Raw genomic sequence first — 11,771 nt, 5'->3', positions numbered from 1 at the left:
TCTAATGCCTCAAAGGAAGAAGCATAAGGATCCTTTTCTTCTTATTTTATTGGGGGTTGACGTTTCTGACAAGCCTTTTCAATGTAGCTCGGTCCTGGAGCTCCTCTCTTGTCAATTATCTCCCTCTCAGGCTTTCCTTCACGCTATCCATCCATCTCCTCTTCGGTCAACCTTGCACCTCCATCTTCATTAGTCTACGGTACTCATCTTCCAACATATATTCCTCGTCCCTTCTCATCACGTGGCCATACCTCTCTCTTAAGCCTTTTTTATATATATTTCAGTAACTCTTATTGTTCCTCTGATTCTCTCATTTCTGAACCTTATCCACCTTTAACACACCAGTAAGGAGAGATCCAAGGTCCATATAATTATATTCTCATGCATTTCGAGGCTCATCCACCCACATTAGCTAAGACATTCGTAGAGGTTGTGTTAGTATTTCTATGGGTATAGTTTTGTGAGTCTATTGATGGGTGTGACCGGGAAAGGAGTGGATTGTGGAGAGGTTGAGTGGGTGAAAGGTGGTGCGCTGAGATGGTTTGGACACGTGATGAGAATGGGGGAGAATGAATTAGTGAAGAGAGTGTATGAGGGAAGGATTGAGGGAGGGGGTGTCAGGGGAGGACCAGTTAGACCACCAGTGAAATACATCAATATAGGGTGAGTGAGTATTGGAGCGAGAGAGTTGGAAGTAGCAGGATTGAGTTACATTCCACAGTATTAGACAAAAAGTTGGTTCCAAAAACTTCAATACTTTTTTAATAATTCATTTTATTCATAATTTTCCATGAGCGAAGAGACAAATAGACAGAAAAGAAAGGCCAAATCATTACATAAAGACAGTTCCATGCATTAACATTTTTTTAACTAATTTCTATTTTCATATTAATTTTGTTCTCTTCCCTTGGCGTCATTATATTGCATCGTACATCATTTTAGACGTCATTGCACTATCCCTTCTGTCCCCGTCGTCTCAACTATCGTATATATCCCGGCCGTCTCTACCTGTCACCCACCAGCACCGTTGCCAAATTGTCGTACTCAGAGCATAGTATTTACCTGTTTCTGACGCTTAACTATTGCCAAGAAACATCAGGATCTAGCTCTTTTAACGATAACTATAAATGAGTTTCGTTATTGGAGCCCAGAAGACAGTTTTGGGGTAGGAAGTCGGGAAATACGACAATCTGGCACGTTGCCCACACCTACTTATTAGTCGTCATAGAATCCACGACCGAAGTAGAAAGGCAAGGCGTTGGGGCGGTAGTAGTGCACGGCGGGGGCGGGGGCGGGGCGGACAGGCCTGTAGAGGATCCTGGGTGCCGCGCGGTGGACGGGGAAGAAGTGGAAGTCATCATCGTCGAAGAAATCGGAATCCCTCTTCTGCCGGCTCTTGGCGTCCTCGGCGAGCGTCTCCGACTCAGCGCTGCGCTTCTTGCGGTCGAAGTGGTCATCGTCGAAGAAGTGGAAGGGGCTGATGGGCGCCGCGAACTGCCTCACCACATACCGCACAGGCCTGATGACGGGGCGAGGCGCGGGGCGGAACAGTTGCACAGGGGCGGGGCGGTGGAATAGGAAGTAGCGATCGTCATCCGCCAAGACCGCTGAGGCCGCCACGCCGAGGAGCACCACAACCGACTGCGTGAGGAATGAAAGTGAATGAGGATGAAGCAGATATACAAGATAAAGAAGTAGAAGAAAAGGAGAAGGAAAGGTGCCACATTGATATTGTTGGACCTCGGGAAGGGAGAGGCGTTAATCAATTGATGAAGTGAACAGTGGCTAACCTACATGTAACCTACTACCTAATATCTATACGTGATAATATAAATATTACACTTTGATATCTCTTGAATATGTGCTACTGTTACTATATAGTTTGCCAATCTGTCACCATCATCTAACAATAAATATAATGTTTTTTTTGCGAGGGTCAGAGCCCCCGTATGTATTCTGCAATAGGACCCAGCGAAGTTAACCTAGCACTGTACACCGTGTATTTTGGGGATGCAGTGCCTTCCCCATATTCCTAAACTGAAAATTAGGTTCAGCACACGGCTAGGTTGGGTAGGGATACGCTATATATAAACATTGTACTATTGGACGGGATATACACTGAGACTATTAGATTAGTTTGTGAGCTACAATCCTCATAACTTCAGATTAGATTCAAATAATTACGCATAACTTTAGAAATATGCTCCCAGTCCCCGAAGCGTTTCCACGGCCTCAGCGACCATGTTATCATGTGAAAATTGTCATTAAAAACATTGATTTCCAGTACTTTTGGAAATATAACAGTGACAGTTTCGTTTTGTCAACACACTATACTAACACACCACAACCAACACGACCAAACTATTGTCATGCACTATTACAACACGTATGAGCACTGCAGGGTTGTAGAGGAACACTTAAAGCTACTCAATCCTATACCTGCCATGGTGGTCACGTGGGTAGCAGCGACGGGCCAAATTTGTGGCTTTACCGTGTAGCAGCGACGGGCCAAATTTGTGGCTTTAAGAGTTTTCCTGTGGAGTTTCCTCAAATTTGTTAGCTTTTACGTGAACACCAAACACAGTACAACAAATTCACGTAGTCTTTGGTAATAGTTAGTTTGGGAGCTTACAAACCCGCTGTGTCGAACTGTGCATGGAACTGACCCTAGAATAATTAACCATGAACATTACTTATAGACGACGGAAGACACGAAGGCACTCACCAGAAGCTTCATGACTTTAAGCTGAGGGAGAGCCAGGAACTGAGGGCGTGATGGTGCCTTCTCCCTTATATATAGCGCCAGCCTCCCTCACAGCCCCTACACCCTCTCAAGTCTTCCTCCCGTGACCCTCAAACGCCGGCTACAAAAAAGTGCGGGCGTGTTTACCTGCCATGGCCCTCCCGTGACCCAGGTGCACGCCGCTTGTTGTTGTTGTTATTGTTTATGTTGTTGTTGTTGGTGGTGGTGGTGGTGGCGGTGGTGTGCTTCTTGTTCTTGTTCTTCGTCTTCTTTTTCATATCCTTGTTCTTGTTCTTTTCGTTGTTATTTTCTTGTTATTCGTGTTCTTCTCGTTCTCGTTTTTCTTGTTCTTGTTCTTCTTGTTCTTCTTCTTCGTATCCTTATTCTCGTTCATTTCGTTCTTATTTGCTTGTTATTCTTGTTCTTCTCGTTCTCGTTCTTCTTGTTCTTGTTCTTCTTGTTCTTGTTCTTGTTCTTCTTTTTCCTCGACTTCCGCTTCTTAATTTGCGTTTCTTTCTCTTCCTACCTCCTGTTCCTTGTTTCCTCGTGTGTGTGTGTGTGTGTGTGTGTGTGTGTGTGTGTGTGTGTGTGTGTGTGTGTGTGTTATAATAACGTGTTAGGATTACGCTATAGCTTTTTCCCGTTATAAATCGTATTAGCGTTTTTGTTAATTCGTTCGGTGAGTTTTTTTTTAACAACGTTCTTTACGCATCGTCAAATTCATTTTCATTGGTGGCTTAATCTCGTCGTCATTGGGGAGTTTTTGCTTACAATACGCAGTTAGTTTTTGTTTTGTTTCTTGTGTTTTTATTTTCATTTTCCCTTCAATGAAATTTTCCACCGATGCATTTTTGTATGAAACGCTTAACACGGTTCTATCTTTAGTGGTGGTTAGGCAGGTATCTATGAAAAAGAGAGATGTTTATCCTTCGGTGAAAATGAATTGATTGATTGATTGATAGTTTATTGTTGCAAGTAAACAACAAAGGAGAAGGAAGAATTGAACAGTACCAGACGTGAGAGTTTAAGGAAATACTGGTAAGGGTCATTGAGTACTTTGTATATACTGTGGATATATAATATAGATAGTCCTTAGAAACTTATATTTACAGCGTCGAGTGGCGGAAGATTACCCACATTACCTGACGTGAGAGTTTAAAATAAGGAAAAATAGGAAATGCTGGTAAAAGGGTCATTAATAACTTTGTATATACTGTGAAAATAAGATATAGATAGTCCGTAGAAACTTATATTTACAGTTAAAGGAAAGTACTATAAACCAAAGATAAACTCAAAGAACAGCGTCAAATGGCGGAGGATTAGACTACCCACATGCTGCCCAGATCAATCAACCCCAACTTCAGCTACTTCAGTCAAGAGGAGCACCAGGGGGCAGCATGGGCCAAGCAAGATTCATACATCAAGGCACCCACTATAAATAAAATTCGCCTGCTCCACTAACGGACTGGGGTCGTCAAAGAACCCCCCCCCCAGGAAAGCGTACCGGCGCTATGGACAGCACCTGAAAAATAAAAGTTATACGCATAAATTATCAAACATCCCGAACAATCTAAAGCATTGAAATGGAAATAAAACAAACGGTCTTTTTACTGAAGTTGAGCAGTAGTAGTAATAGTAGTAGTAGTAGTAGTAGTAGTAGTAGCCTAGTAATAGTAGTAGTAGTAAGAATGATAATAATAATAATAATAATAATAATAATAATAATAATAATAATAATAATAATAATGAGAAGAAGAAGAAGAAGAAGAAGAGGAAGAAGAAGAAAAAAAAGGAGAGGAGGAATAAGAAGAAAAAGAAGATGAAGAACAAGAACAAAACAAAAGCAAGAAGAAGAAGAAGAAGAGGAGGAGGAAGAAGATGAACAAAAACAAACCAAAATCAAGAGGAAGAAGAAAAAGAAAAAGGAAGAAGAAGAAGAAGAAATCAAACCATACACTCAGGAACAAAGATCTCGTATAACATCAATCCGGTTCAACTTCCATCTGACGAAATCCTGAAGTCAGTGTTGCCAGACGCTTCCACACACCTCACATCAACTATTTCCAGAGGCCAAAAACGAGATCAATTGTGTCCTTATGAGAGTTTTTTAAGGTTCACGGTACAGAGGAAGGCTCAAACTACCACCAGGGTCATAAAAGTGCCTCTAGAAATGCCCCAAACGTCTAAGAAAGCCTTGTTAAATATGTGTATGTGGGTGGGTGGTAATGTTTAAAATTAGACTCGCGCCGATTTGGATGACTTGATCGAGGGAGGACGCGTCGAGGCTGCTCACCTGCCCTCACGACGATGACCCGCAGATAAGATTTATACAGGTGAGAGAGAGAGAGAGAGAGAGAGAGAGAGAGAGAGAGAGAGAGAGAAGTGTTAAGGAAGATTACAATTTCTTCTTCCTCTTCTTATTCTGTTACTTCTTATGCTTATTCTTATTAATTTTCTTATTATTAATGTGTGCTCGTATAGTCGTATAAGACAGACATAGGTGAAAATAAAGGCTGTCAGCGGAGATAAACAAGTACTATATTGATAAAAGAACAATGGAATATATAATGAATGAAAATGAAAAGATGAAGTAAATGAAAATGAATGAAAAGTGAAAGAAATTATGAGTGTAAGAGAAAATCACACACACTCTTTTCACCGCCTCATAAATTAATAAAAGAACAAAGGAATATATAATGAATGAAAATGAAAAGATGAAGTAAATGAAAATGAATGAAAAGTGAAAGAAATTATGAGTGTAAGAGAAACTTACTCTCATTCATTCACTGCCTCATAAATTAATAAAAGAACAAAGGAATATATAATGAATGAAAATGAAAAGATGAAGTAAATGAAAATGAATGAAAAGTGAAAGAAATTATGAGTGTAAGAGAAAATCACACACACTCTTTTCACCGCCTCATAAATTAATAAAAGAACAAAGGAATATATAATAAATGTAAAATGAAAAGATGAATTAAATGAAAATGAATGAAAAGTGAAAGAAATTATGAGTGTAAGAGAAACTTACTCTCATTCACTCACTGCCTCACTAACACTATTTAACTTACTCACCTCGATATTCACACTCTTCACATTTGGATCATCGCTCGCTCCCTCCTTTCATCCTATTGAGACTATGTATACCCTTATATGTATGTGTATATCTCAATAAATGTATCAAATCAAATCTCTCTCTCTCTCTCTCTCTCTCTCTCTCTCTCTCTCTCTCTCTCTCTCTCTCTCTCTCTCTCTCTATCTATCTATCTATCTCTCTCTCTCTCCCTGGGCCATTCATACACAGTTTCCTTCACTTTCCTGTCTCGACGAACCATTCACTCCCTCTCTCCTACACTGATTCATTCATTTACTCACCTTATTATTCACGTATATTCACTCATTCACTCACTCACTCCCTTGCGTTGAACCATACCTCTCTCACTCCCCTTCTCCCTCCCTTCCACCCTAATTACTCACTCACTCACTCACTCACTCACACACTCTTTCATTCACTTTCCTATCTCAAAAAAACTCCTTCCGTTATTCACTCCCTCCCTCACTCCTTCACTCCTTCCCTCACTCCCTCCTTCTCTCCCTCACACCCTAAATCACTCACTCACTCACTCACACACTCTTTCATTCACTTTCCTATCTCGAAAAGAAAAACTCCCTCCCTTATTCACTCCCTCCCTCACTCCTTGACTCCCTCCCTCTCTCCCTCCCACTCCCACGGTCACTCCTCGCTATGGTAATTTCCCTGAGCAATGCGCAACGCTCGGTTCCTCTTCACTCCCTACGCGCTGACCTATGACCCACAACTCCTCCCCCCCCCCTCCCCAGTTGACCTCGCTCCTCCCCTTGACCTCCCCTCTCTGTGACGTCACGGGGAGAAGCGTGACATCCGCGAGGGGGAGGATAGGGCAAAAAATAGTGGCAGTCTCCTCCCTTTCGTGTACGTGGCGTCATCTTGATATGGAAAATGATCCTCCCCGCCCTGTAAAGCTTCCGTGTTCTCTCTCTCTCTCTCTCTCTCTCTCTCTCTCTCTCTCTCTCTCTCTCTCTCTCTTCTTCTTCTTCTTCTTTTTCTTTCTCAAGCAATTATGATTCAAATATTGTTTTTTTAAGAGTGAGATTTACATAGAATTACATGAATTTACATAGATATTCAGACCACGCAAACCCCGTGGTCCAAACTAGGTGATATATCCTTAACTAAGTGAAATTATATTAATCAAATTCCACCAAGACTGCATTTCTACTTTAGTGAATAGCAAGTTGAAGGAAGTGGTGGTCGCTCTTGTTTTTAAATGAATTAGTCGTACCTGTACTGGACCACTGAAGGGGGAGCTTATTCCATTATCGCACTACAACGTTGGTGAAAGAAAAAATGGTGCAGTCTCAATTTTTTTTTTTTTTTTTTACAGCAAAGGAGGCAGCTCAAAGGCACAAAAAAAAAACAATAATGAAAAAAAAGCCCGCTACTTGCTGCTCCTAAAAAGCTTAGTTATAATTTATTTGTTTACACTTCAGTTTTGTGCCATAATTTCTCTTTCGGAACGTTTCATCGATCAAAAACAATTCAGATTTCTCCACATTCGTAAAACCATTGAACATTTTTAAAACATTCGATCAGCTTTCCTCGGAGGCTACGCTTTTCAAGGAGAACAGATTAATAAGGGCAGCTTTCACAGTCAACTTGTTTGTTTTGATCATTACCAATGGCGGCGATCGACGCTAATAGTTTCCCACGTGAAACTGGCCTATGGGGTAGTGGCGGCTGCAGAGGAAGCGAGAGGCGTTGAGAGTGCGTGGTAAGGCGCGGGGCTAAGCTAACCTCGCAGCCGCCACTCCCCCATCGGCCAGTTAGACATGGAAATACTATAGCGGCGATCGCCTCCATTGGTAACGATCAAAACAAACATAATGGGCGGTATTGTCAAACGCTCTCGCCTCTCACATCACCTATTTCCAAAGGCCTAAAAGGAGGTCGATCGGGCTGCAACGAGTGTCTTTTTAGGTTCAATGTACAGAAGAAGGGTCAAACTATTACCAAGGTCGTAAATCTACCCATGGAAATCCCACAAACTCTTATGAAAGCCTTGTTAGATATGTGACTAGGGCGCCGGAGTGTCTGAAAATATGGCCCAATGACTGTGAAAGCGGCCCCAACACAACCACATTTGACAAGGCTTTCGTAGTGGTTGTGGGTCCTTCCATGGATAGTGTCATGAGCCTAGTGGTAGCTTGACAAGACTTCTGCATCATGGACGTGAAAAGACAACCATGAGAACGGAATTACCTACCTTCCTCTGTTTGTTGCGCAAGGAGATATATTTTTTATTGCCGTGTAGTTTTAAACAGTTCTTAGAAATATTACACACATTGTTTAGATAACCTTTACATTTTACCTCATTGAGAAACAGGTGAAGGCCAAAGGTCAATGTTCGTAGAGTATTACCCGTAGAGTTACGACATAAGGAACTAATGAAACTTGCCTGACCTTTCCATCTCTTCCATACCCCTTCGCCCTCTACCCATCCCTGCCCCACCCAGCCCAGCCTCGCCCCCCCTCCTTGGCACCTTTCTTCCTTCTCTACGGGACTTAATTCGTGACCAAGCAAGCTCCTCCCAAGCCATTCTTTGGGGCCGCGGACACAGGTACAGGCAGGTCAAGGGTTAAAAAGGGTATTGGGTAAGGTAGTGCTATACGTTTTTCTTAAGCCGTCCCACGTATAGATAAATAAATAAATAAATAAATAAATAGATAGGTGAAATATGATATCCTTTTTTTCCTTCTTATTTATTATTATTATTATTATTATTATTATTATTATTATTATTATTATTATTATTATTATTATTATTATTATTATTATTATTATTATTATTATTATTATTATTATTATTATTATTATTATTATTATTATTATTATTATTATTATTATTAGTAGTAGTAGTAGTAGTAGTAGTAGTAGTAGTAGTAGTAGTAGTAGTAGTAGTAGTAGTAGTAGTAGTTTTATAGTAGTAGTAATTGTTGTTGTTGTTGTTGTTGTTGTTGTTGTGATTATAAGATTTTTTACTTACTCTTTAGAAACATGAATAAACTGACTGGGATTATAAATTTGTGTTTTAGGCGGAAAGATGTCTTTTTTTTCCTCTCTCTCTCTCTCTCTCTCTCTCTCTCTCTCTCTCTCTCTCTCTCTCTCTCTCTCTCTCTCTCTCTCTCCCATCCTTTTGGCTGTAAATATGTCAATAAACATTTCAAATCAATTAAAATCTCTCTCTCTCTCTCTCTCTCTCTCTCTCTCTCTCTCTCTCTCTCTCTCTCTCTCTCTCTCTCTCTCTCTCTCTCTCTCTCTCCCCCCACCCCCCAGCATGGTCACACGCGCATTATCTTCCTCTCTTCCCCATCCCCTTCCCGGAAATCCTCAGGTGCCGCCCCTCCCGTCCTCCCTCCCTCTACAGGACTTATTTTGGCCTTGGGATCGACTAGGAATATGTATAGGATGCGATTAGCTATAAAGAGGATGTGGCGAAGGTAGAATATTGGATCCCGTTAGAAAGGAGGAAAGAGTACCCAACAACCTCATACAAATAATGATCCCGTTAGAAAGGGGGAAACAGTACCCAACAACCTCATACAAATAAAACAGCCTCACCATCCGTAGTATCCTAACTCCTGCAAATGACAACCTGACCCTTATTTTAACGAGTATTCCAGGAAATATATCAATAGTGAGAACGTGAAACCCCATACTGAAAGGGTATTGCAACTTAGGGAGAAGAAAATAAGCCTCTCTTTCATAATTACAGAAAAAAGTAGTATGTGATTATAGAATGGAGAGTGATCGAAATTGTAAAGGATTATCAGGACTCTCACAATGAGTATAAAAATCAATCATGTAATTTCTCTACTAAACCTTTAACTGTCTTCTCTTTAACTGAGAGAGAGAAAAATAATATGATGATAAGTTCTTCGATATTTCTTTGGTTCACGTTCTTATCATATGTGACGTTCGTGACATGAAAAGAAAACGAAGTGTACACAAAAATATTTACTATGGAAGCCTCATACTACAAGGAACAAGTCTTTAAGTAAATGCCTACACATACTACAGCGAAGAACAATAACTTGCAACATACTTCCTACAACTGACTGATTACCATAAGCGCCCGTCAACATCGAAGTCCCAAAGAAAGACCGCAACAAGCTTCTGGGTCTCTTTTGAACGACTGGCTGATTCCTAGTGGTCGTCAACTTCGAAGTAAAAAAGAAGGACCTCAACAAGCTTCTGGGTCTCTTTTGAACGACTGGCTGACTCCTAGTGGTCGTCATCTTCGAAGTAAAAAAAAGACCTCAACAAGTCCTTCATGGTCTCTCAACGACTGATGGACGGGCTACTCGCGGTCGTCATCATCGAAGTAGAAAAAGAAAGACCTCAACAAGCTTCTGGGTCTCTCTTGAGGACCTGACTGACTGACGGGCTACTTGCGGTCACCATGGTCGTTATCGAAGTCGTAGCGGTCATCGTCATCATCGAAGTAAAAAAAGAAAGACCTCAACAAGCTTCTGGGTCTCTCTTGAGGACCTGACTGACTGACGGGCTACTTGCGGTCATCATGGTCGTTATCGAAGTCGTAGCGGTCATCGTCATCATCGAAGTCATCAAGAAAGGCCGCAACAAGCTTCTCCGGGGCCTCTCTTGAACGCCTGACGAACAGACTACTTGCGGTCATCATCGAAATCGAAGCGGTCCTCGTCATCAAACACGCTGTAGCCGAAAGGGGACGCTCCACGCCAGTCATCGTCATCCTCTAGGCTTTCGCGTATGACACTTCTGTAACCGGCGTACGTCAGAGGGATCTTCACATCATCAGTGTCGTCATCGAAGTCCACCTTCTTGAGGACTGCTGCGGCGGGTCGGCTGTAGGTAGCGGCGCTGTAGACCATCGGAGCGGAACGAACAGCGGCCACAGGAGCAGCAGCGTACTTGACAGCCTGTGGCACCGCATACTGGACAGCGTGAACAGCGGGGGCGGTGGCTACGTACTGAACGGCATGTGGGACGGAGTACTGGACGGCTTGGGGCGCGGCGGCGTAGTGGACAGCGGCGCTCCCGAAGGCTGGGACGCCGGCGCTGTGGTAGGCGTAGGAGTAGCCGGGCAAGCTCACCACCTTTGTATCACCTACCACCTGCCCCGCCAGCGCCGTCACCACCGCCACTAAGACCTACAGATAGATAGATAGATAGATAGATAGAGACATACAATCCTTCGTCAATTATGAGTTTGTGTAAATTATATTGGGTATTAACCTCAAAAGAACACAGTATAGTTAACAGTATGTAAAGATTGTATACGTAAATAATTGGGTAAATAGATAGTTAGATAGATAGTTATAGAGAGTAGACTTATAAAATGCTTGCCAATAATGACTTTGAGTATAATCTATTGGGTACTAACGTCAAAAGAACACAGTGTAATTAACAGTATGTAAAGATTGTATAAGTATATGGTTGGGTAAAGGTGAAGTTCAGGGACATACGGTAGAGCTGCGCGTTGCCTTAGTGATAACCTCCGTCACATTAATCCACAAGTAGTATTTATTGAAGGAAAAGAAGGCGTGAGTGAAGGATTTAAGAGAGATGAAGGATTTAAAATGTCCCTCAAGGATAAATGATGTCAGAGGAGGATATTATTATTATTATTATTATTAGTAGTAGTAGTAGTAGTAGTAGTAGTAGTAGTAGTAGTAGTAGTAGTAGTAGTAGTAGTATGAGTATTAGTATTAGTATTACACACACACACACACACACACACACACACACACACACACACACACACACACACACACACCTGCAAACTCACCTGGATTTTCATCTTACGAGCGCGTCGGAAGGAAGAGTAGACAGCCCGCTCTTCTTCCCTTCTTATACCTCCTCTTCCTCCTCCTCCTCCTCCTCCCCCTGTCCCTCCCTTCTTCCCTGCTCCGCCCTGTTCTTCTTTTTTTTCTCTCTTCCTCTTTATT

The 11,771-nt window shown here is 41.9% G+C and overlaps 2 protein-coding genes across 3 annotated transcripts; both read right to left on the bottom strand.

Annotated features, from left to right (window-relative positions):
- Window positions 1–760: 760 nt before the first annotated feature.
- LOC126983134 (uncharacterized) lies at window positions 761–2,852 on the bottom strand. Its single transcript, XM_050835632.1, has 2 exons — window positions 2,726–2,852; window positions 761–1,641 (listed from the first exon to the last, which is right to left on the bottom strand). The coding sequence occupies exons 1-2, from the start codon at window positions 2,735–2,737 to the stop codon at window positions 1,216–1,218; spliced, it is 438 nt and encodes a 145-aa protein (XP_050691589.1). The 5' UTR covers window positions 2,738–2,852; the 3' UTR covers window positions 761–1,215.
- A 6,933-nt stretch (window positions 2,853–9,785) lies between these two features.
- LOC126983316 (uncharacterized) lies at window positions 9,786–11,771 on the bottom strand. Of its 2 annotated transcripts, XR_007735781.1 has the most exons (3): window positions 11,612–11,771; window positions 10,333–10,973; window positions 9,786–10,212 (listed from the first exon to the last, which is right to left on the bottom strand). XR_007735781.1 is itself a non-coding variant. In XM_050836006.1 (2 exons), exons 1-2 carry the CDS (start codon window positions 11,621–11,623, stop codon window positions 10,467–10,469), a joined length of 519 nt encoding a protein of 172 aa, XP_050691963.1. In that variant the 5' UTR covers window positions 11,624–11,771; the 3' UTR covers window positions 9,786–10,466. The 2 variants fall into 2 exon arrangements, 1 of the variants encoding a protein (XP_050691963.1); XM_050836006.1 differs by having other exon boundaries at window positions 9,786–10,973.

Source organism: Eriocheir sinensis, chromosome 53 (assembly GCF_024679095.1).
Source record: "Eriocheir sinensis breed Jianghai 21 chromosome 53, ASM2467909v1, whole genome shotgun sequence".
NCBI classification, from domain to species: domain Eukaryota; kingdom Metazoa; phylum Arthropoda; class Malacostraca; order Decapoda; family Varunidae; genus Eriocheir; species Eriocheir sinensis.
Note: the sequence above shows the minus strand (reverse complement) of the source record. Positions and strands in the feature narration are given on the sequence as shown.